The sequence below is a fragment of the Wasmannia auropunctata genome, unplaced genomic scaffold (genome assembly GCF_000956235.1).
Source record: "Wasmannia auropunctata unplaced genomic scaffold, wasmannia.A_1.0 LD335365.1, whole genome shotgun sequence".
Classification (NCBI taxonomy): domain Eukaryota; kingdom Metazoa; phylum Arthropoda; class Insecta; order Hymenoptera; family Formicidae; genus Wasmannia; species Wasmannia auropunctata.
The window spans coordinates 101,923-128,618 of NW_012027525.1; the positions used below are offsets into that span (position 1 = coordinate 101,923).

Sequence of the window (26,696 nt, forward strand, 5' to 3'; positions counted from 1 at the left end):
AATATACATATATATACTTACAAACTACGAAACAACTGTAAATTCAAAAATTAATTATCACATTATTATCGAATATTCATATTAGATTAAATGACTAAAAACAGTCGATAATGTCAATGCTCTTCTGAATACCTTTTACTGAAAAAAATGTGAAGGCTTAATTAATATAAATTATCTTGATATTGCATTGCAATATTCGACATAATGGCGATTTAAATATAAATAAATTCATCTATGGAATTTTATTCAAATTATTGTAAAATAATACATTTAATAATGTTAAATTGTTCTAATAAATAATTATAAAGGATGTGATTTTTATTTTCATTCTTTTCTCTCCTTATATACATATCGATTTAAATTGCGAGCTCTTGTATTTATTGACAACAAAGAAAAAATTTGTGTGAATCGCTTAAATATTGTGGGTTAGCGGTTCGTTATATTTCTTCGGTCGCTATATATATTTTTAGTTAACTTCAACTAACAATAAGTCTTTCGAGCTTTACGTATCTGCATACGTTGATAAACGCTACGTTGGACAATGCAAATTAAAAGAAAAGATACGATACGCTTCCCGAGTCGTATGTTTGTCATCACGATGCATATGCGAAGACACGCGACGCGTCTTTCTTACATAAAGAAGTTTTCATTCTTTATGCATTGTATTTTCGCTTTTAGCAGAGACCATACGCCGACGTCTAATATCAGTAATAACATTCGTTAATGACAGATAAGTCGGTCCATCTTGGGAAAAAGTTAATCTTCGTAATCCACATACACGTTGTGTGGGAGATTGTATTGTTTTCGTAACTGATAGCAGATATACGTTCACATGTGTGCCACTTTGCGATTTCACTACAAATCGAACAGATAAACAAATAGTTTTTCTTTCTCGAATTTTTTGTTCTTGTATATAATATTAAAATTTGTATTAGGTGTATGAAGTTTCAATACTATATGCAGATTTAAAATGCTTTTTATTAAATTTTATTAAATAGCAAATATAATATTAAATTTTTAATTAATATCAAATGTTTCAGTTTATACAAATTTATTTAAAAAAATTTAATAATAACGTGTTAATGTTCAAAAATTGTTTTAAAGATAAATAATTATTTTTCTTAATAGCCTCTTTAAAGAAAAATTGTTTGTCCAATTTTTACAGTTTGTCTCGAAATCTATCCCTGTTTAACGAAATGTTAATTTCTTCGAGACATTAATTATTTGTTTTATTTTCTACATCAACCTTACGAAAAAATTTATGCATCATCAATGAAAAAATTATTATATAATGTATATAGTAGAAAAAGAATAAATATCGTTTATTTATATTTTGTAAATATATTTTCTTTTCTCTTTTCAATAATATTAACAATATGTTCTTAGAGAAAAAAAAGGATTTTGCATCAAATTCTAATTTAGAAATTTAGCCTACAATATCTAGAAACCATGTCAAATTCGAATGGATTCGACGTCCATTATAATCAGCTATCAGACAAATCGAAGATTTAAATTAAACTCATTTATTTCAGGACACCCTGTATAAGCACACACATACAGACAGATGTACATCCACACAGCAGACTTGTTTTAAAGAGCATCTTCAAGCTCAGTGCCGATGGCACTCGATGATATTCGTGGTCGGGACTCGGAGCACGCGATAGCGGGCGGCGAGCCTCTCTCGCTCATTCCGCGCATTCGATTTCGGAGATGTCCGAAGGTGTCATCATTTGCGTTCGGACATCGTTTCGTCGTTCGCCGTTGCTTCGCGAACCGTGACACAACGCGCTCACGTAAACGCCCATGCTAAATTTACCTCGCGTGTCGAAGCCGCGCGATGCGTTCTTCTGATTCACTGCAGCTTCGGGCTTGCTGTACTACGCGCGCGTACATTGTGCCACGAAACGAAAAGTTCCTTGTGTATTACGCGAGCGTTCCGTCGGTCATTTTGGAATTTTAACCCTTTTGACGAACTGGTGCCTGCTAAACTGACCAGCGCATGAACCAAAGATTTGACAGAAGTACCGCCGACCGCTCAGACGAACAGTGATTGACAAACAATGGCAATCTTGGCAGGACGAACGAAACGGAAGTTTCGAAAAATGCAGCGGGAACATGTTACGTTAATCAGTTTTTGATAGAATCCGCAAACGCTGTCGCTTAAAAGCACTTTAGTCCGGGAAAAAGTTGAAAGTTATACATTATACTTTTGATTATGTGGAGTAAAGGCGGATGAGGCGAGTAATAGAGATAATCCGAAACGCATGCAGCGCTTTATTATAATATGAATAGAAATTGTCGCATAATTTATTCATAACTATGTACAATATTAATGCAATTTTTATATGTTTAACGTCTATGAAAAATATATATGAAAAGCTTTTATGATTTGATTTGCATTTTAGATTCAATGAATCATTTTAATTAGTCGATTATTATTCGTTTTGTTAGCAGCCTTTGTCAACTTTTTTATTTCATGGATTTTCGATAATAATTAATCATTAATTTATTATCTTGGAAATGCGTATTGAATTTCTACTACAGAATTCGTACCTTCGTCTAAGAGTTAAAGGACCGCAATTTGAAAGGAAAACATTTGCGATGTTGTTTCTATACACACCATTGTTTTAGCAGCTATGTGTATATAACACATGTGTATAATACTACTATTATTACGGATATTTCACGGGCGCTGTGTTAAGGATCTTCCGGTCGTCTGTCAGTTCAGAGTCTATACTTTTGTGCCGTATTTTATTTCACTTCCATTCCATTTTCGCGATCCATTTTCGAAGATCCATTTTAATGTAAAAAAAAAACGCAGACTTAAATTCTACAAGTAGAATAGTATTCCACACGTTACATGCCTGTATAATTATCTTACCTATTATCGTAAGCTCGCAACGTATTGTAAAACGCAACAGGTTTTAGGTCGTAATTAATACTATACATTCGTAATTAATTCTATACATTCTATACAATCCGCGGTCTCCAATTTCGTGTAATTCTCGCGAAGGTCGGGTTGTAAGTATAGTGTTATATAAGCAAACAATTTGATATTTCGTCAAACAAATGGGGAATCTTTTGCGAGCGCTATATTTATTATTATATCCGGTGACGCGTAAGAATGTAAATTCTTAGAATAGCTGATTATGTCATTGTTAATTCTTTCTCTCGGCAAAAAGGTCGGCAACGCGTAAACGATATTTAAACATTGACGATAAGCCGCGCTTAAGCAAGAACCTGCGACCTTCTGACGTCGAGTCGTCGTATAGTAGTCACTCGTGCCTACGTAAGGAACGACTCGGCATTGCTCTTGAAATTTCTCAGTGAAATGCCGGCCAACGCGTATAACTATCAACAAATGCACAGGCGAATCTCAAGCTATTGTTCGCGCCGAAAGTGGATTCTTCTAATAGCGTTGACTTCGTGTAGCGTCGTTCTCGTTGTAATTCTCACGAGGCATCCGATTATCGAAAACGACACAATAGTACGGGATACGTACCTGGATGATGTACCCGCAGACCTCTATCAAAAAGGTGAGAACCTTTCAAATATAGTATATATTTCTATTTCTCTATGTAAAGAAATAATTCTTTATTTCATAAAGACAGTACAACAAATTCTTTTTTTTTGTCATTGTTACAGTGTGGGACATATGGTACAACTTTTCCAACGGTAAGTAGTTTTAATTTGTTTTTAATTATAGACAGTATTTAATAAATACCGATTTGTAATCTTATCGTTTCAACAACGCATTTGTTGAAGTGATAAAATTATAAAATATAATTATAAAATATATATATATATATATATATATATAAAACAGCCTATTGTATAATTTCCTATTGTAAGCAGAAAAAACTGATATGTAAAAAAATAAATTAGAAATATAGAGTATAACATTTGTTTTCATAAAAATCTTGATTTTGAGAAAATTGTACTTAAACATTGGGAAATCAGTAATTGCATCATATTGTTACTCTCTTATTAGATCACGATACTCGTAAATATAATTAGCGAAATGTGATCTAGATAGACAGCATTCGCATCACGTGATAATCGAAGGTACAGCTCGTTAGTCTATATGCGCTTCAATTACGCAAAAAACAATGATAGTATTGAGAATTGCTAACAATGTATTTAAAATACGAGATAATAAAAGCCCGTGTCTATCATTGCAAATAAAATTTTGAATCTTGACATTGATTGACGTTTATTAATAGTAGAATTCTAAACGTATAAAACATATAACTTTTTTTTGTTCGTGTATTATAACATGTATATTTTTATTAATTTGTTTATGTAATTTGTTAACCAAATAAGACAAATCATTTAATAAATTTATTAGATGTTTAAGAAATTGTGTGACATTATACATTGCAAAATATTTGCAATATAAATATATAAAATTGCGTAATTCTACTTTTTTGCTTATCTGAAATTTATTCTATCTTTCAAGCAATACATTTGACTAAAGGTTCGATCCGTACACATAGTGACGTAATTAACGCTAACAATGAGTCATGTGGACCCATTTTAACTATTTGCTCTAAAACCAGAGAAGATCTTTACAAATTGATAGACGAGTTTCTTTCTATTTAAAATATCATGTGGGTATTAAAACATTCTTTAGTTATAAATTATTTTTAGAAAAATATATATCTATTTCAGAAGCAAGTTAAATAGATTTGTGCTATTAATTTTTTAATTAAAGAAAATAGAAGTTTTAATAAAAGACATTAATATGAAATCTAATCGGGACTACGAAAGTTCAAACTAAAACTGTCCCTGTTATTCAAATTTAGTTTCTATTTTGCTTAATATAAAAGTAATGGTATAAAAGTTTTATTCTGAATAGTAAGAAGATACATACAATCTATATTTCTTTTAATTAAAAATAAGTTGAAAGAAAAACTAATAATTGATAACAATAATTTTAGGTGAAAAATGGTACAACAAGAAGAACATATCCGCCTTGAGCCCGGAAGCTTTTCACGATTTATTGACTGATATTCGTCAAAATTGGATAATATGGAATCATACTGCGGAGGAGTCGTATATGCTTCAAGAACCAGACATGGAAGATCCGTCGATGGGACAGTCGACTGCGATACGTCAAATTTTCCACGATAAGGTAGAAAAATGGTTGTCACAATTTTGTGAAAAATGCAAGAAACGAATTCAAGATCCAACGAATACGCAATAGCTATGTTCGATCGACTTTCTCTCTCTCTCTCTCTCTCTTTCTCTGCGTTATTAATAAATACCAAATTTCATTTATTACTCTCTACAGAAAAATGGATTTTTCATAGAGTGTGGCGCATACGACGGGGAAGTGCGTAGTAACACGTTGTATCTGGAGCGATTTAATGGATGGTCGGGTCTCTTGATAGAAGCGGATCCCATCAACTTCACGAAGATGCTGCAAAAGAACAGAAGGGCCTATCTCTCGCCGACGTGTCTTAGCGTCACTAAGCGTCCCACGCTGGTAAGGAATAACGAGTGACGGTAATTTGTCATCGTTAACAGTGATTTTGAGACAGGGCTGTTGAGAAACTCGAACACCAATTTCGGCTCGGCATATTAGACCGTCGTTACGGAAATTCTGAAAAGTCTGACGAAACCTCTCGAAATTACAGGCGTCCTTTCTCATGGCCAGGAACGTAGGCCGTCTGCACGAGCCCGGGAACACGACGGAGAACACGCCCGCGAACACGCCCGACGTGGCTTACACGGGCGAGCACGTTCGCGTGCAGTGCCTCCCACTGACACTTTACATCGCCGCATTGGGAATTAAAACGGTCGATTATTTTAGCCTCGATATTGAAGGCAACGAGATCGACGTATTAGAAACGATACCGTTTGACGAGGTGGACATAAAGGTACGGCACTTGCCGCGGTTCGTTCTAAGAATCTCCACGCATCCGCTCGCGCGATTATTGATGTAGGATTACTCGCGACGTATCTCTTGTTCTCCGAAACGTAATTTCTGCGGCACGAGATGTGATCACGAGCGATATACGTAACGTTTCAGGCTCTCTCCGTGGAGTACATACACAATGCAAAGGGGCGAAAATACCTGATCGATATGATGGAACGTCGAGGATACTACGTTTACAGCTTCGTGAAGCATCCGGACAACTTGGCGAACGATATCATTTTTGTAAAACGCACCGAGTGACGAGTGAATGGATAGAATTACGTATAAAGCTAGTCATAGTAGTGTAATATAAATGGATTGCTTCCGTCGAGAAATTAATATATCGTGCGAACAAATACCTTAAATTGTTAATGAAAACATTGTTTGTATTATATAAGATACATATTTACAAATGCTTTTACCCATATTTTTATAACTATACTCTTTTAATAAATAAAATAAAGTGCCTCTTTTTTCATTTACGATCTATGTTTCTATAGGAAATGTAATAACAAATCGCACACAATGACATTTCAACTTTAATTTATGTTATAATTTAACAATATCTTAATAATTATGAATAAATAGGAATAAACGAAGTTGTACAATCGGAAACTTATAATCATACATGGCACATTATACTCTCATTTGATAGAGATTAATCGCATTTCGTTACAATTCTCTCGAAATTTTTTTTAATTAACTGATTATTCCATTATAAAGAACGTATTGCTCTCTAATCATTCTAATAGTATATGAGCAGCTTATCTTGAGATAAAAATGAAAAATAAGATCAATACGAATTAATGTATACAATTAATGCATAACGCGTTTGTATTAATATTTTTTAAAATCAGTTCAGATTTATATTATATTTATTATATTATGCAATACATATAAATCGGTTAATTAATTAATTGTTTTCATAAAATATATCTAAATATTCTACATATCTGCTTTATAACAATTTTTTAATATTCTATATTTTATAAACAGCTGTAACATGTCTTAACGACGTAAACATCACCGTATACTTTTAAAATAATTCCAACAAAAAACGTCAAATTGGTATAATTTTGTAAATTATTGAAATGATTTACAATTAAAACAAAACACTTTTGCATTAGTTACTTCATTACAAACAATAAACTTATTGATGACAAGTTTCTTTCTCATTAATAATTGATGAAATAATTTAACAATTATTTAAAGTGGACAATATATCTCTCATGAAGATAAATATATATTTGTACAACAGAAATTAATTTAAAAATTAATATTTTATATCTCGTAATTATTTAAATCTCGTGTCATGATTATGTTATTTTGTTTAATTCTGATCACATATGTTAAATGTTAATATAATATTTTGCGTATTTTTGTTCTTAAACAATTAATTTGAGTTATTAACTTAAGTATTTGCGAGAGAATTGTTAACATGCGAACGTGTAGATTATTTTAAAAAATTTTAATTTGCATTAACTTAAAAAAACTCTTCTAATATATTTGAGATCAGTACTCATGTATTTTCTCTCATTGCCAGTTCTTGATAAAATAGAAGATAATTTTTGTTACTCTGTACGAACGTTTGCTTTAATTATAAGAGAATTAATTCCACAGTTATCTGACTTCGGAAATGAAGTAAATTTGGCTGGAAATGAAATTTCTAGTGGAATTTAAAGTGAAACTAAAGTTCGTTTTGAAGGATAATTTACATAGTTCTAATTACTGACCTGACATATTTAGCATTTAACAAAAATAAACTTATATATCGTACTTCGCAATAAAATTTCATGATTTCGATTTTGGATATTATTGACTTTAGAATTCATTGACGAGAGAAAATAAAGAATTCTTGAATTATTTTTGTACAAGATTTTACAAGTACACTGTTTTTTTAATAATAATTTAATGCACATGTTTGCACAAAGACGATTCAGTAGAGAATAGGTGAGTATCAATTAAACACGTTCAATTTGTGGACCCCTGTTATATTCATCAATTATTTATGATTCATAAATTTTTAGATATAACCAGTCACACATATTCGGATGTTACTGAATATTATCTCTGTTCTCATATGCGCATTATAACAGAATTGACTTAACAGTCTTGACTTATGTATCATGCAGATATTAATTTCCTGTAATATTTGATACTAACATAATTTTAATCTACTTAGCATGGGGATGTACATACATATTCACTGATACTAAATTTTGATTTTTTTATAACTATTAGATATTAATTAATTTTATTAATAATTTATTGTTTTTTATGAGCATAAAGTATAATATTGGCAAAATTATTGTATAAAATATTAGAAAGTTTTCACTGGTATTAAGTAATGATCAATTTGACCTGAAATAATATAATAATAAATAATAATACAATATATAATAATAATAATAATAACGTAAAAATTTCCTAAAATAATAGTCCTAAAAAATTTTATAAATAAGTATAGTTCTTGTAATGTAATTATAACAAATAACAATAAATATTTAAATTATCGCAAAAAAATTGATGCGTTAATTTTTTATATTAAAGCATACTTATCTAAAAAAAATGGATTTAGATACTAATGACTAAGATACTAATGACGAGCAAAATGTAATCCTTTAAAGAGCGACTGTGTTCGTTGAATTATATTATCATTAACACAACTATGAAAATATTATAATTATATTCATGTCAATCTTACCTTAGAAAACACAGCTGATGTTAAGAGACAAACATTTTTACGTTAATTATATGACCATTTCTATAACAATTATACAGAAGCTTCTTAGTTCTTTAAATACTTCGCTAAAAATCTAGTATATGATAACTTCGCAAAGAAATCGTACTGTACATGTCTAAATCCCTATATTCTCTTTAAAAAGTATCTCCTCTCAGATGCCAGCATCGTAGAAAATACCTACCATACATACCATTTTCAATAACAAGGTGAGACGTTTTAAAATTCAATTAATTTCTGAACTATGTACAAAATTTGTGATTTCGTTTTCGCTTTTGTGCCGACTTTTAACAATATCTTGCTTCTGTCGTCGAACTTTATCGCTGATTCCATCAGCGGAATAGCGAATTTCTGACCCCTAAAATACAACAAAACAATCTCAATGTGAATTAATGCAAAAAAAGCAAAGAAATCGCTAAAAATAATTCCGCTATATGCAGTTTTGCTTCAGAGCTGGTTCCCTTTCATCTACACATGTTTACTAATTTAATCTACATGAAATTTATCACGAAATTAAAGCGTTTAGGAACAAAATCGCTGTACGAAAATCGCCATTTCTATGTGAATTTCTTGAAAGAACTGCTTCTACTTACCGTGTACAGTCGTGGACACATCGGTTGCGACACTTTTTTTTATAGGTTTCTAATCTATATTTAATATACATAACATATACTTTATAGATAACTAATATTTTGCAAATGCGAACCACGATGTTACTATCTTTAGTCTAGAGACAGTATAACACCAATCGTGGTCCGCATTTGCAAAATATTAGTGCGTTTTGAAATCTATAAAAAAGCAAGTGTCGCAACCGATGTGTCCACGATTGTACATAGCTTACATGAATATACAACAATATAACATACCACGTATGAAATTGAGGAACTAAAGTTATCGCAATCTTGAGATATATAGTGGGTGTCTAATATAATTATTGTACTCTAATCTCATTTGGACTTGTTAATGCCTAAGTTAACACGATTGACATAATAACATTTAATAAACATTCAGTTAACAGTTATTTCTTAACTATTGCTACAAAACATTTAATTATTTAAATATTTAATTGTTAATTATTAATAAATATCTCTTTGTAATTATTTAATCACGTGGGGATCCTCTCGAATAAAGTACAACGAAAAGAGAGAGCTATAGTACGTATAAATAAGGCAAGAGAAAAAAAACAGCTTATTATTGCACAACTCAACTGTGTGCGAACTTTTAACGAACTATAATTTGCTAAATTGATCACTGCACATCAGAATACTCAATAAAAATAGTTAATTGTCCGGATAAGCAGTGATTAAAAATTCAATAATGATAATTCTAGGCCGATATAAAAATGAAGAATTCAAGAAATATGTACAATTAACACAAATTGGCCTAATAAGGAATTAAACGTAACTCTCCTGCTTCTTCCTAACGATATTTCCACCCACAACGGTGAGTAAAGGCAATTTAATTTGTTTGTCCGCGAACGTGTGATCGTTGCATGGTACCTTCACGCTGCAGCTCCTGTTGCTGCTGTGCCGTCGCCAGAAGTCCGAGTGACTGCTGCTGCAATTGGTCGAGCCGGTTGTGTAGGTGCCCGCACGATCCGACGTCTTCTTTTTCTTCCTCTTGGCGGGTCCTAAACCGCACAGCTTGAGGAAACCCTCTCTGAATTTCGTCGACATCAGATTGTAGAGAATCGGATTGATCGCCGAGTTTAGGTACAGCATCACTCGACAGAAGTACAGGAGGCTGAAGTAGCCTTCAATTCCGAGCGAAACGAGCATTTTGGGCGGTACGATGATGATCCAGAGGGTGAAGGCCTTGAAGGGCAGCAAGCACAGGAAGAAGCACAGGACCACCGTGGCCAGCATCATGACCACCTGTTTGCGATACTTGAGCAGATTGTTCGCCGGTCCACGACTTATCGCCGGATTTGCCATCAGGTGTCTGGCGATCACCGTATATAATACTATTAAAATCAGCAGAGGGATCACGAAGAACACGATGATCGTCGTCAGGATGAAGCCCGTCATCCAGGTCGTCGATGCCGGTGTCGTACAAGTAGGTGTGTACGTACCGTCGACGTTCTCTTCTAACTCGTAGGTTACCATAAGCAGTATGGGACTAGAAAGTGTTAAAAAAGACATAGATTGATTATTGCGGATACGCGCGTACATTCATCATATAGCAAAGCTCCAGTAAATTGCCATAACATAAATGTTGCCTGGTAAATAGCGTGTCTAGAATTTATAAAATATAACACTTTGCAAAAAGTATCTTAGCTCAAATAAATTATAAAAAATATATTGAACAGATATTGCATTAACAATTTAAAAGAACTTATAAATGGCCAAAGCTGCAGGAAGAGGGATGGTAAAAATCACTTGACACAAGATGTTCCGATAATTTTATATATCTTTGCGTCAAAGAAATATAAGAAACGCTTGTGTAACATCTGATACAAATTTAGCGCTTCATATCCCATTTAATCGTCTGCAATACTGATAATGAGATCACACCATTTAAAGTTGAAACTTTCCGAGTGCATCCGCGTAGATCGCTCGTTTCAATCTCGAGCGCAACTTCCATGAAAGTTCGTAAAGTTTAATATCTCATAGAATGTTGCAAAAGTTTTTCTCGTACAAGTCTCCGATCTTTAACACAGCACTTCTCTTCTCTCTATTGAAACCTTAAGCTTCTTCCAAAAATTTAGTACAATGAGAAATATATACAAATCATAATTCCTTAATGCTTCTTCTACAAAAATGTATAGTTTTTCGATATCTCCATGTTTCTTTATATAACAAATATAATTGTTCATTGTTCCTATATTCATTGTTGTAATAAGTAAGTATAATTTTCCAATACTTTTAACATTTATCTCTTATAGCCAGTATAAGTATAATTCTCTTTAATGTCTTTATATCCTTTCGCACTGCATACACATTTTTTTCAACACTTCCATATTTTCTTTTAGTATATCTTTAAATATACTATGCAGATTGAGCGATTCTCCAATTTTGAAAGAAATACGTTTAATGCTAATTCTTATCTAATATTCTAACTAATATGTCATTAATCTTTTTTTTTTGTACGTAGGAATTGTGAATCACAGTCGCATTGTGTCACTGAATTCGATTATAAAAAGTTCTCTTCCTGATTTAGGTCCTCCTGCTGCTTCGTCGTGACCCTCCTCACACCGATGACCGTGCTCCTGTGTGTGACCGTGCTCCTCTCGCTCTCGAAACCGCATAGTTTCAGGAAACCCCGTCTGAACTTGCTACTCATTAGATTGTACAGTATCGGATTGCCGGCGCTATTCAGATAGAACATGATCCTGCAGAAGTTGAGCAGACAGAAGAAAGTGTCGTAATCGATCGCGGCTATTTGCTCGGCGGGCGCTATCACGATGTAGAAGATGAGGAGCCGATAGGGCGACAGGCACACGAAGAAGCTCACGACTACCGTCAGCAACATGTACACCACCTGTCTCCTGGCCCGGCTATGATACGAGTCGCTGGTGCCGCCAGACGTCGTCGACGAGTCGCGGATCAGGTGACTCACGATAAACGAATACAGTACCACGAGTATCACAAATGGCGCGATGAAGAAGAGCAGTACCAGCAGCAGGAAGAACGTCACGCTGGCGACCGTGTCGGCCTGCGTCAGGCACACCGGCACGCGATTCACCTGACTCGCCGACTGCTGATCTCTCCCGACGTTAGTAACGATATCGTGCGCGATGCCGTAGCTCGTCATCCTCATTTCGCGATACTGCGATACCCAGATCATCGGACTGCAATCAATCGGAAAAGAAAAAAAAAACAAAAAAACGCACTTTATTTCATCTCGTATTTGCTCTAGCGACGGAATTGAAGTCGACACGCGATAGTAAGCGGACAGAAGAAGGAGATAGCGAAGCGAACGGAGTTTACCCGATATTTGATTGCTTTGCAGTTCAATAATTCAAGAACAGAGTGGAAATGCTCTTCGCGGGGATAGATTGAGAACACGACGTAGGCTGTGATGAGATAAAGACAGATTGCACAGTTTGTGTGATACACTGATGATATATCATATGTTCTAAGCCAAAACGTGCTTAAGTGGCTTTCCTAAAGTCACTTAATCGTGTCGTAACTTAACAAAGATAGATGCGCGTAATAAAGCTTCATAAACTATTGTTCTTGTTAATTTCATAATTATACATTATAATTATATTCTGTAATTATTCTATTCTGTGAGTTCGAATTAGGTCTATCCTTGTATCAGCGCCAGCCTAATGTCGCTAAAGTCATGGTAGACAATTTATTGCGTGTTAAATAAATGTATAAAAAAAAGCGTAAGTTCAACTTTTACCTCACAGATTAAATTTAAGCTCGAAATGTTTATAATATTCTCGATACGTCAATGTATAGCTTCGCTTTTAGTTGTCAGTGTACAAAAATAATTACGAATTTTTATCTCATATCTATGGATTGGACTTAAACCTGAAATGTCTAGAGAGTTTTTTTTACCGGTATCAATGTAGTTTTATTTAGAGCAACTACGCACACAATATAATAAAGTTTATCTCTTCCCTTCAACAGCCTTAAAAATATCGTAGTTTATCTTTATTGGTTTTATCTATCTTTTCTCACTTTTCTTATCACAAATTACGGTCTTGCGAATAATATGTGTGTCATGTAAATTGTATAGTATATAAGCGTTTAAAAATAACGTTTAAAAATCAAAGTGGATTTGTAAAGACTAAATTCAATTATTTGCATAATTAAAAAATAGCTTTCTGAATAGGTCACTTTTACGTCACTCCGATAGAGTTACTGCAACACAAATTGCGTTAAGGTACGTATCATCTATCTAAAAAAAAATATTCCTGCGCTTCGTTTCGTTGCGCGCGTCAATGTAAAGTGTATCGTCACATAAAGAAATCTTTCTTCCTGGAGGTTTATTGTATAAACGATTGTTATAACATAAACAATTTTTTCATACATGTAAACGATAGTAAATACAACAAATAGAATAAATTAAAACAATAATTAAGTCATTCCGGCTCCAAGAATTAAAATTTAAATTGATAATAGTACAGGGCAAGGATTCAAGCTAGATCTTAGTGCTAACTAATTTTATTATTACAATAATAATTATATACAGTTTAATACCATTGGTTATATAATAAACTATCACAATCATAAATACCATGTTGGTATTAAATTACCGTATGTTAATTATTATTGTAATAATATAATTATGATATTAAATTACCGTATGTAATTATTATTGTAATAATATAATTAGTTAGAGTTATGATCTAGCTTGGCTCCTTGCCTTGTTCCATTATTAATTTAAATTTTACAAAACTTTACAATATTTTACAAATACTTTATACTTTCAACATCTTATGATTCTTAATTCTGTGTAAGTCAAGCTAGATGTTTAAATTTTTAAGAAAGATTACGTTAGATTTTTAATATTGCTTTTTATATTAAAAATTTCACAAAACGAGAATCGCTCTAATTAAAATTATTTGACGTTTTCTGCATTGATGTCTAAACGCAGTCAAAGATTAGCGTTTAATTGAATTAAAATTTTTGTTGTGATGACTCTATCTAAAATTAAAATAATTGCTACTAATTACAAATCATTCATTTACGTAATCTATATTTATTTTATTTAAAAGTTTTCAAAAATATCAAGTACGTGCAAACAATTTGCTTTGTAAAATTGTGAAGTAAATGTTAGAAAAGTTATTGCCCTCTTCATCGCACTTTATAAAAACCAGTGAAGAAGACGAGTGTCCTCGTAGGATCGTTTTCCCATGCCGTGAAACAGAATATCGTGCTTTTTTTTACACGTTCTACGAACACTTTACACGGGATCGAACTCGATTTTCGCGCGCGATAGAATAGGATCGAGTTTCCTGAAATGCTTGGTGAAATGTGATTTCGATAATTGCGTGCTGCCATTTATCTCAACGCGCTTTGCACCTGTGTTTTAAGACCGACCTTTTTAACCCTTCAATAGAAAACGTAATAGCAACGATTATAGGGTGTCCGGATCAAATTGTTTATCGTTTATTCAATTGTACTGTTAAGAATATCTTTGTTCTAATTTGAAATAGATTGCAATAACATCAAATTTGCATTGTAAAATATCAAAAGTTATTTTCTATCATTTTCACTTAAGCTCCGACGGAATTCTATCAGTAGCTCATTATCATATTCTAAATACTCCATAAACAGAGTACTTGCTAAATAAAACGTAATTCTATAAATAACTAAATAAACGGAGAGGAAAATATACAAATATTTTATGTTATATATTCTATTCTTCTATATATAACTGCGGATTACTTCTTTAATAAACTTATATCTAAAACTTTTCCCTTAATGATAATGTATTATTAAGGGAATAATGTATAGTTATAAGTGTTACTATATATTAACGTATTAACGTTGACGTAAATTTAATTATCACGCGTTCAGAATCTGGAATTCTGACGATCAATCAATCGTGAAGACATTGTCTTATGAATTGAGAACGAGAAATCTGGGAAAATTCAGAACAGTTACGTGTCATTCTGTCGAAATGCTACTGCTGCTTTTATTCGTCTTGTATAAGTTTAAGAGATTCCTTTCAAAGTGATCCATCATTGCATTATTCATGTTCAACGACACGTGATATTCTGCTTTTAGAGAGCGTCAGCCAGTAAAAATATTTGCCTTATTATCTAGCTGTTACAGATACAGCTTGGAGTTCGCGTTTACTATACAGAAATATTTTCAAGCACAATAAAAACTCCATATTCGCAAAAATTATTTTTTACAAATTTATCACAAATATAGAGAAGAAAAATATAGTGTATGTAGAAAGATTAAAGTTAGGTAGAAAAAATTTAACGGAAAAAAGCATTTTTTTAAATTTTCAAAATTTTTCTCCACCTTTAACAGTACTTTAAGCTGCATTACGGTTATGAATTCAACCAAAAATGAATACGTAAAATAAATATTTATGCAAATCTGATTTGAAGTTTGCTCACAAAATTGCGACTCATGGCGTAATTTAGAAAGAGAAAGTACATTTGCATCTTTTCACATTTGTACTTTTACATTTTTAGAATGCTTCCACAAGCTAAAAGACAGCCTAACTCTATTCTGCAGTTTTTGGTATTCATATACAGACGCAAAATAATCTAAAACTTGCAATCTTAAATTTAATAACAAATTCAATAAATTTAATATTATAGTGAATTTTTTCACGATAGATTTCTTCGCCTGTATTAGTCTGTAAAATTATCTAACAAAAACATACCTAATTGACGGATAGTTGCTGTAATAAATTATATCATATTATTTAGCAAAATACATATTGTATTAAATACTAAATCAAAACGTCCGTATTGCACATCATCGAAATGCTTATGTCATGTTTTTGCAGTTACGTAACTTTATATCTACGTATTTATATGTATACATATGTACTAATACACATATATTAGTATAGTATTATATATTGCAAGCAACAAAATCAGCAAAAATGTTGAAGCGCCACTTGCGAGTTATAAGTTACTTGAAAAAGGAAATTTTTTGCAAGTTAGGAACAAAAAGGTTATTCAACTAATTTCAACTTCGTATTTCAAAAGCATTTTAAAACTCATAAAAGAAACGTAACGTTAAAAAATGGAAAATTATATTATTAAATAAGCGACAATTTTTTTTGTTCTTTGTTTTAACAAAAAGAATTGATTCTTATTTGATTAAAAAAGTTGTAATTAAAATTAAAGATTGAAAAGTGTGAGACAGTCTGTTTATATAGCAATTATATATAAAAAAATTTAATATAAAAAATATACATAATGTTATATCTATATACTTATTAATAAAATAAGGTTTTTTGTGAAAAAAATAATTTTTAGCTGTAAGTGGCAATCGGTTTTAAAATTATTTTTGCATGAAGGTCTCTCGGGGATGCAAAAGCATTTTCGAACTATTTCGACGTATAAGTAAAACGGAAGCGAAAATCAACGAAAATATGTAGATATATTCAACGCGGATTTTTACGGGTCTACAATAAGCCCTCGCATTTTAATTCGCATTTGCAATCTTATTACTCTCTGCGGTGGTACGCATAAAAAGAAATAAAGTTCCGTAAACTCGTCTATTTTATTCCACGAAAAAATTGCACGTGCAAAAACTACGCTTCAGGCTTCCACCGTGGAGTAACGTTATGCATGCACCAGGCATCCTTCACGAGCCAAAGTCGGAAATTGGCGAGAGAGACAATTCGTTTGTTCCAGTATTCATTTTACGTAATCATTTAGCTGCAATAGCGACAGTATCAGAAATGCTAAGAACATCTTCTCCATGTGTTACGTATTTCCGGAACACTTCTAATCCCTACGATTCATTGGCTTCCTACAAGCTTTTTTTCTCTTTCGCCCATCAATAACATCGTGTTGCAACAATTCCAAAATTATAATTCGAAAACGTGCTTCTAGTTGAAAAACATCGATGTTTCAATGGATTATAGAGGTTCACGCGACTGCATCCCTCTTTCGATTAATACGGTTACCCAGCTTTTCTTAAGAATTCCGGACCGTGTCAACTTTAAATCCTCCTGTAAGTTATGGAGTCTCGGATACACAAGCCTGGATGTACTCTTTCTTAAATTTCTCAATTTCTACACGGCAGAAGTCATAATTAGAATCTCTTAGAAATTCTTAGAAATAGAAGTACAAAAGAGTTTATTTTACATCTAATACATCTCTTTAAGAAAATACTTCCATGCAAGAAAAACAGACATGCAATTTATAATGTACAACATCTATTTCGTCTTTTTTTCATTTCTCAAAAACCATATAATTTTCAAAAATCAAAATAATTACGAAATGTATATTTTGCAAGTATATATATATATATATCTGTAGTCTACTGTATAATGACTTAATCTTGTTATGAAATAGGAGCTAGAAACGCATACTTTGCAATGTGCATTCGTGGAAAAGTAAATATGTCCTATTTCGTGCGAAATGTAGGAATAAATATATGATGAGGAAGGCACAAATCTTTGAGCTTGATATATAGAGTTGGTTTCGGTCTCAGTCGTGTAATACGATTTGTAACATAGTTCAATTACTCCTTGCTTTGCTATCAAAGCTGCAGATGTGTTGAAAGCGCTTAAGCTTTCAAAAGGAGAAATACCACACGTGAGTTGCTGTTTCACTTTGGTGTAATCAGACCTAATTGCACAGCGTACACTTTGTAAGATACATATATTTTAATTAAGATATTTTTAAGATTAAGGCTAATTAGACGTAGACCTGGAGAACAAAATGATTCCTAGATATAATTATTTTGTTACATCACCAATTGTAATTTATCGATGATATATATTTCCTTCATCCTATACGCCGCACATGTGATATCATTTATATGTGTGTAATTATGACGTTAGATTATGCATATTGTATTATTATATAATGTTATGTCCTTGCGTGAACGGACTAAAATAATAAATTACAAAATACAAGAATAAATATAAAATATTATTAAATATATTATACAAATGCAGAATAAAAAATTAAAAGATTAACAAATAAATAATGTATTTACACAGTAAATACATTTTGACATTTAATTATAATATCTGATCATGTATGCAGGATATCATAAAATCACTAAATAAACTTTTTTCGCTTATTTGAAACTAATTTTTAAATAAAAATGATAAAGCTCTTACAGTAATTTCAATTAATGAAAAAGAACTTTTAACTGATTGAGCTTCGTAAATGACAAAATTACGTTCTTTAATTAATTTCAAACCGAAAAAATATTGTCCAAATTGACCAAAGTAGCCATGATTAAAATGTCTGAGAATATTTAGCTGCTGTGTGCTTAATCCAAGAATAACTCTACCGAGAGGAGAACCAGAGCAATAAAGTCTTAAATAAACAAAAGCTTTCAATTCTTTTTCCCTTCTCTCTCCATCACTAGGTTAATCCGCTGGAACGTTTAAGATACAATTTCAGTAATATCAAGACGTTTGCTCAGGGCGCAGCCCCCTGTTGTAAGCGGCTATAAACTTTGGCTCTTTGTATTTGACGACTGAGAGACGTCCATCTACATATAACGCGTACATGACGTATATAGACTTCTGTGAGAACTGGTTTACGAGCGATATCACTTTTATGACGCGTATGCGCGTCCTACCGCAATGTGTAATATCGGGAAGAGGGGTGGGGGTGAAACGCGAGCGTGAGAGTAGCGTATAGACCGGTTGGACTTTATGAAGCAAAAATCGAATTCGTCTATTCTCCTTCGAGCGCCCACATTCATCGCACATGGAGTGAAAATCGAAATCCGTCATCCCTTTTTGAAGGTCTTCCTGTCATGCTTTTTGAAAAAAATGATGAATACGCGGCTTTTTCTAAAAATTCGTTTGACACTGCAAGTCATGTTTGAAACATACCTGCATTTATCTTGATACAAAATCTCTATTTTCTATTCAGTTCTATTTTATATATTGTTTCTAATTCAAGCATTTTAAAAAGAAAATTTTGAAACACTTTTTAAATAGAGGAAAAGCATGTTTAAAAATCAACTAACAATAAGACAAAAATCAACTAATATAACTAAGCTTGAACTACAAAAAATTACAAATTTTACATAAAATATGAAATTACATAAAATATTTTTCTTTCAAATTTATTTTTCAGCAAGCTTTTTATTATCGCAATTTAATATACTAGCATTACAGACGCACACTTCGCGCGCGCTTTTTAATATTTTTTAATTTTTATTATTTTGTTATTACATTATTAACCTCACACACACAATATACACAACCGTCAAAATATGCAACAGCGGTGAAATAAACGCGAGACAATCAATCGGTATTGCGGAAAAGCAATAACAATACTTCCAAGGATGTAAGTATCGAATACCTTTTTTTAAGAAAGAAACGAATTTCATGTTGCATATTTTTGATAAATTAATTGAACTTTAATTCTACGTTTAATATCTGAAAAATATTAATATTATACGTTGAAAAAAATTTGCCGAACAATTTTTATTGACATCCGTAGAAATATCGATAATTGTCGTGCTTTAAAAAAGTAACATTAGTCATTAACTGATTTTTAATTATTATTTACTAATTTGTAGTAAATAAATCTTCTGTTTTGAAAGACTTAAGAAATTCGCACCCACGCTGTTTCTATTAAGTATGAAAGATTTCACGTTGCTGAGAAGGAATAGTTATCGCAAGGAAGTTTTCGCTTTAAATATTATCGCGAACATATGCTCAAGACATGCATTATACATGACTCGTGTTCGAATAACGACATCGTTCACACATTTTCATAAGAAATCTTTACACGCGATACTTTCCTTATGGCAGTCTGCAATCTTACGAAAGTGTGGACATGTATCTGCTTTCATCACGGAGCATTTCGGCATAAAAGAAAAATATGCTTGCATGGAGTTTACCGAGCAAAAGCCACGCTTGCCCGTCCCTTTTTCTCTTTCCTCACTTTTTAGTAGAAGTGCATTCCGAGAGAAAGCACGTGACTTGCATGCAATCGATATCACAAAACCGTTGGTTTCAAAGCCCTACAGAGAGCGATATGGAATATTTTTGACATGCATATAGATACTGTCATCTCCATCGAGGACATATGAGCCACACATTCACGCGATAGATCAAAATTGTTTTTATTTTCTAGTTGTCTAAATTAAATTAAATTTTAGAGTTAAAATTTATTTAGAATTACCTGCACACTCGCGCGCCTTAACTTTAAAATTAAAAACGATAGATACGAAGATAATTGGTAGAACAAGATCTTGTGAACTATCTTCTGACGTTTAATTTGTCAAAAGCCTTTAATTATCAAGACTAACAAGAAGCTATTTACATCCTTCAAGATAGTACACGGTTTTCAGCGAATACATGGCGGCCTTAATTAAGACCTTGTTTTTATCAGACACTAGATCGACATTTCTGGTCGTACGTCCTCTCACTCGTTATAGATATACGAGTTATTTCGCATACTCTTCAGTGTGAGCATTTTCGCATATTAGCTGTTTTCACGTTCGGAAAAAGGCATAACAATCGCATGCATTTTACGAGACGGATATCAAACATCGTCCTCCTTTAATGAATTTGGCGGGAATCCCTTTTATGAGGGAAATTGCGATGAGGACACAATCGAGCACTCGCGGATATTGGCGAGTTCGTTCATTCATAGCGTTGCGTTTGATTTAAATGCGTATATGCGAGATAAAAGCCTGCCGGCGAGCCAGGGATCTTGTACATTTTTGCTCCGCTTTTTTCTTTTTTTTTTTTTATATGGTAACCGTTCATCCCCCCCGATTTTCCCGACGTGCTGGAGCATTGACATCTCGATAAGCCCGGACGTCGATTTTCGCGACGCCTCTGATACCTTAATACTCTTATAAGAAGTCCTAATACTCTGGTATCTCGATAGAGCCTGCGTAAATGTCGCAAAAGCCGATACTTTGAACTACTTGTCATCAGCGTATTTTAAAGAGCCAAGATACGGCTGAAAGCACGTGACACATAAAGAACGATACAATAAAAAAAAAAAGTTATTTTGCTGGTTTTCCTATCATTGTTGCTGGGTTGTTATAGGATATGATACGCTCCTCCGTCCGTAACGGTGGTTAACTCGATTCAAAAAAACGAATTTTCAAAAAGTTCCAGAAATTGTGAGTCGGAAGTCTCAGCGCAATATTCTCGTGTATACAGCAATTCTTACGCGCAATGCCTCTGTAACTTGTCCTATATGTGAATGGTGCACGCATCTTGCAAGGTAAAGGGATTCAATTACGTTGCCCGAGTGTCTTTGTACTTGTACTTTGTGCAATTCAGCGAATTCTACAAGGAACTTCTAACATTTATAGAACCACGAAGTTTCTGCACATGACATGTATTGTCTGGCATAATGCGAGCGAGATGTTGTTTTGTCCGACATCGCTCGTTAACTTTACCAGTGAGAATGAGCACGCAACAGCAAATTGGAATGCTTTGATGCTATCGAAATATTTCGTTTAAGCTATATTCATAATTTTTCAACAAATCGACTAATTGTAAAATATCTTAGAATAGAGAATTCTCTTTCTGTTTGTATTTCGGATAAAGTTTAAATAAAATATAATATGTAATAAATAATAAATTTAAAAGAAAGACTCCCAAGAATAAGTCAAAGATTTTGAAAATAATAGCCAATGTGACCTCACATCAACATCCGTGTCGACTCACATTGGCTATTATTTCTATATTTTTGTAATAAGTAAATTGCTTACAAAAAATTGCTTCGTTATTTCGTAAGAATCCGTCGAAAAAATATGTATCTCAAAGCCATTGAAACAACACGTTAACAAGACATTTTATCTCTAATGTGATTAACGACACTTTTTATCTTTTGAGAATTTATTTTAACGTTTCAAATACTAAGTCAAATATTATAAAGCTAATTGTACTTAGATACTAAATGTTAAAAAGTACTACTTAAATACTTAATGTTAAAAAGTTTGACGTTAAAAATATATATAGTTTGTATATTTTTAATTTTTTGATTGCACCAGATGTTGAAAAATAAATATAACTTGGCTTAAATTTGAAGAATTAATAGACTTGTTAAAGCTAGTCCTCACTTTTTGCAGGACAGGGTCAGCTGGTTGTTGAATCAACATCTCTTATCATTAAGACATACACCTGCGCAGAATGAATATGACAAATCGTCGTAATTCGTCGCTAAGCTAAATTGACTAAGTTAAATCCTGCTTTTCCGTTTCCTGTCACATTAAAGTCGAAATGAATGTCTAATATAGTTTTATGCGTTCGAAAGTTTCTCGAACAATTCAAACTTTAAATTCTTATATTATATATTATATCTTAAATTATAGATTGTTCGTAGTACGGTTAAATAATTTATTAAAGCTGAATTTTAAAATAGTAAAGTAACATAAAATTAGATAACGAGTAAAAACGGAACAAAGAAAAGTAACTAATTTCTGCTCGCAAATAATACTTTTTAAATTATCTTCAAGTTGTTTTAGTTAAATTATCTAGCAGTTGAATCTTCGAACGATCGAAGCAGTTCGACCGTTTTCTCCATTTAAAATGTATGAAATACTCGAACTTGAACCGCGAGCTTGAAACGCTCAAACAATTCGAACAATCTGATCATACAACTCCCTCAAATCTCTAAATTCTGATTTTTATTAGATATATTTATTTCTTCGAGTTTTCCAATTTTTTTTAAACAAAAAAAATCATAAAATGTAAAAAATAAGTATTATGAGCAATACAACTTTACAAAGCTTTGAAAATGCATATGCATCAAGTGGATTGAAAGGGTGTTAAGGGAACAGCTTGTTATACAGCTCGACACAGGCGACATGTGTGTTCTTGAATGAATGCAGCTTGTGTTAACTGTTGCTTCACGCATGCAATATGAATTACTTGCATCGCAATGCATCGTAATTAGCAGCTCTAGAAATGAAAGGACATACGCGTTCAAAGTGCTATGTCACGTATCTATGAAGATACATCGTTGTCAAAAAGAGGTTATCGGTCATTTCTGAAATGTCTGTTTGAATCGTATTGCACGCGTATAGATGTTGCAAAATACTCAACTTTTACTTTTAATAACAAATTCTATATATTTAATTTTAGTAATATTTCATCATTTTTCTTTTATTAAAACTTAGAGCATTAATAATAAAAATAAGTTTAAATAAACAATTGCCAAAATTCTTTTACACATAAATTCTGCATAATTTCCTTATGAAAGTAAGTTAATAAAATTTTATATAAAAATACAAAAATTGGATATTTCTCATGTTACAAAAAAGAAGTCAATTTTTGTCAGACAGTATCAATCCGAGAATTTCCTGATTTTTCTAAATAATTTTTTAAGTCTTCTAACTGTATTTATAACAATATTTTTTAATAAAAGAAAATTTCCATTAAAACAAGGACTTGTTCAACTAAATAATTTAATATTTGCCGAAGATATGATTTTTTAAAGATTGTGATACATATATATATATGTACCATTGGACTTTAAAGGGTTAATTCAGAATGTATGATATCTAATACAGTTCACAAAAAAGCTTTTAGTTGTTTAACTAAATGTGAAAATCGCGTTTACGTACAGCATACGAAAATATCTTGAAAAAGGAAAATATTATTATAAATTATTATCGAGATTTTTCAAGAAATGCAAAGGTGATTCAAAGAATAAATACAAAAATATATGATTTTTTAATAAATCTTAAATCCCATCTTTTCGTAATACTCAATTTATCAGAATTATTTTTCCGCCCTTAGAGTTTATCTTGGATTCGCCTAAAATTGGATTTTAATTGAGATCAACTGGACCGACCCTTGCGCACGTTTTAAAACATAGTCTTCACGGCAAAAGTTAATAAGGTGTGTAGGTGGCGGCTTCGTATTATGGTCACGTGAAGATGACGTAAAGCGAGACATGAAGAAAGTCGAGTGAAAAAACTCGTCATGCGTCAACCACAGAAAAAAAATAAGAAAAGGGACGAGTGAAGAAAGGCGACGACAGAGCATTATAATAAAGCAAATTACAGATTTTTCAGCTTTTATATCACCTTGTACATAGCGCTGCTGCCACCCACGCCAAGAAACAAAGAAACGTCGCTCTTGCCTTTGTACATACATATCTGTATAAACATATAAGTTGAATCGGATTAAATCAGTAATTAGTTAAATTACTAATTGTTCGCTTTTATCTCTAATTATTATTATTCTTACATGATTATTCACGGTTTTCCGTGATAATTTTAGGCGCGACATCGTACTTACCCCGCCCTCAAAGGCTCACAAATTGCGTAATAGCGTTCGAAACTGATGGCTAAAATTGTGAGAACCGAAGCATGAGCCACAGTCAATTCCACGAATGGAACAGCTTTACCTGTAACAGGAGATACCTTCTTCAAAATTTTTCTTTATCCTGAAAAGAAAACATTAAAATATAAAATCCAAAAAGACTTTGCATTTTTTCACTATTTGCTGAAATGAAACAAAATTTTTAATAAACAAAATGTTTTATCTCAACTTATAATATGTAATAAAATATAAGTGAACAATGTTTTTTTAAGTAATAAAGTATAACATAATGGCTAAATAAAAAGTTTCATTTAACTTCGTTTTTTTCCATTACCTTGTTTTATTTACCATTTGTTAACAAAAGTAGAACGTGATTACAAAAGTAACATGCGAAACACGAAGTGGAAAAGTAGGAAGTTCGTGCAGTAAACTCTGACATTTTATTTTAAAAGTCAGAATCAAATTTGCCATAACAACAAAGTTCACTCTTTAAAGTTCTGGTACTGAACAAGTTTTGTAACATTAACACGACATCATGAATAATATATGTAAAAATGTAATTGCAAATAATAAGATAAAAGCTGAAAAAAAAGACAATTGCCAGACATATCACATGTATGATAATAAATAATTAAAATAAATCTTTAATATTAGATGCGTTAGTTAATTAAATAATTCTGATTAAAAAATAAAATCAATAAACAAAAAATTAACTCATTTTAAAAGCAAAGTAATATATGCATTAATTAATATTAAATATTATATCAGGAAGTGTGATATTGAGAAAGAATTCCTTTTCGATGTCGGTCAAATGTGCCGCTAATCGTTGAAAACACTAAAAGAACAATTTCTCCGAGGCTCTCTTACTCACATGCCGGATAAAAAAAAACAACGTATTCGAGGATGCGTGATTTATAATTCCCAAAAGAGATCTCGCTTGAGAAAATACGGTGCCGCTATAAACTGCCACGGCACTCTGGACGCTATCATTTTCCAGCGCGCATCCATTCCTTCATTTATCCGGTGACCACCTGCTTGAGCAATAGAATCGTTCGTCATGTTGACATTTTTTCTCAAGATAAAATGGCAAACGCGTCGACTTTTTCCGGCCGGAATAGAATCGATGATAAAGCCTCCAATTATTTCGACTATACGAACACTCTGCTAGAATGCTCTGTTAGCAAAAAAGAGATTCTTATTCAATTTCTTATTCCTTATTAAAAGAACAAGAATATTTTATATCATCTTCGTCACTTTGAAACATTTCCAATATTAGATTAAAAGAGCTTAATGCGCATTTCAAAGCGCATAACATACGATTCAGAAACTTGTCAACAAATAGTCAATTTTGTAGATTTTTATAACTCTGTCTAAAATAAAATCAGGTGAATTTATTTTCGTTGAAAAGCGATTAGTCAGGAAAGAGATTGTCTGAAAGTCTGCAACAAATGCTTATCTTCCTCCCTATAAATAGTTTGAATAATGCATGCTTTACTATATTTTCAGGGAATATCGGCTGCAGGAATTATGCATATCTGCTTCGCGCATGCGGTTCTTTGAGAGCGCTAATCTAGGCTTTAGTTTGCAAATTAATGAACCGCGTCCGAATTTTGACTTTCGACATTTGTAAACGAGATCGGTTGTATACAAACGATTATGAATATTCAGTAGACAATTCATAAGCACATCGCTATAAACTGATTTCACATTATCAAATATAATAAATATTTTATAAGTTTCCACACTATAAAAATACTTTAACAAAATTACGTGCAAATAAATATGTCTATTAAGAAAAAAAACAAAGAGATAAATTCAGTTGATGAAGAAAATACGGAACAAAGAAAGTATCAAGAAGATTATTACTTAAGATTATTATTTAAGTTTATTACATAAATGTGTCTATATAATGTGTGCCTTGTGATCAATTCATAGGCTGCGTTCGGTTTGGCGCTTACAGCGCTTATAAGCATCATTTGTTCCTTTAACATTTCATAAACAACAAGGATGAAATGATATTGTGAGCACTGTGAGCGCCAAAACAAACGCAGCCATAGTAAATTCTAAATATAACTAAGCTTCTCGATCGATTCATTAATCATTATTTCGTTTTCATTAAAGCCATTGTGACAAATGAGGGACACAGGAGAAAACTTAATTTAA

General features: G+C 32.2%; 2 protein-coding genes across 5 annotated transcripts in view; one reads left to right on the plus strand and one right to left on the minus strand.

The window, feature by feature from the left end:
- The first annotated feature begins 1,372 nt into the window (after positions 1 to 1,372).
- LOC105457120 lies at positions 1,373 to 6,329 on the plus strand. Of its 2 annotated transcripts, XM_011701593.1 has the most exons (7): positions 1,373 to 2,237; positions 3,370 to 3,536; positions 3,646 to 3,675; positions 4,941 to 5,134; positions 5,294 to 5,488; positions 5,640 to 5,882; positions 6,035 to 6,329. In XM_011701593.1, the coding sequence occupies exons 1-7, from the start codon at positions 2,233 to 2,235 to the stop codon at positions 6,179 to 6,181; spliced, it is 981 nt and encodes a 326-aa protein (XP_011699895.1). In that variant the 5' UTR covers positions 1,373 to 2,232; the 3' UTR covers positions 6,182 to 6,329. The 2 variants fall into 2 exon arrangements, with proteins under 2 accessions (XP_011699895.1, XP_011699894.1); XM_011701592.1 differs by having other exon boundaries at positions 1,373 to 3,536.
- Positions 6,330 to 8,507: 2,178 nt separating this feature from the next.
- LOC105457125 (growth hormone secretagogue receptor type 1) overlaps positions 8,508 to 26,696 on the minus strand; it is an 89,120-nt gene continuing 70,931 nt past the window's right edge. For 2 of the 3 annotated variants that reach the window (XM_011701603.1, XM_011701601.1), the window contains exons 4-7: positions 24,510 to 24,618; positions 24,296 to 24,367; positions 10,160 to 10,778; positions 8,508 to 9,018 (exon numbers count right to left, since the gene is read on the minus strand). In XM_011701603.1, coding sequence (XP_011699905.1) covers positions 8,887 to 9,018; positions 10,160 to 10,778; positions 24,296 to 24,367; positions 24,510 to 24,618 — 932 coding nt within the window. In that variant the 3' untranslated portion in view covers positions 8,508 to 8,886. Of the gene's footprint in view, positions 9,019 to 10,159; positions 10,779 to 11,049; positions 12,451 to 24,295; positions 24,368 to 24,509; positions 24,619 to 26,696 lie in introns of those variants that run through there. The other variant, XM_011701602.1, reaches the window with a different exon arrangement.

Excerpts from the sequence above, each read along its gene's own strand:
- LOC105457120 (XM_011701592.1), top strand. The coding sequence starts at position 3,332 with ATGCCGGCCAACGCGTATAACTATCAACAAATGCACAGGCGAATCTCA. Across the intron at positions 3,537-3,645 it reads CGCAGACCTCTATCAAAAAG|TGTGGGACATATGGTACAAC; the intron begins GTGAGAACCTTT and ends TCATTGTTACAG. Across the intron at positions 5,883-6,034 it reads TTGACGAGGTGGACATAAAG|GCTCTCTCCGTGGAGTACAT; the intron begins GTACGGCACTTG and ends GTAACGTTTCAG.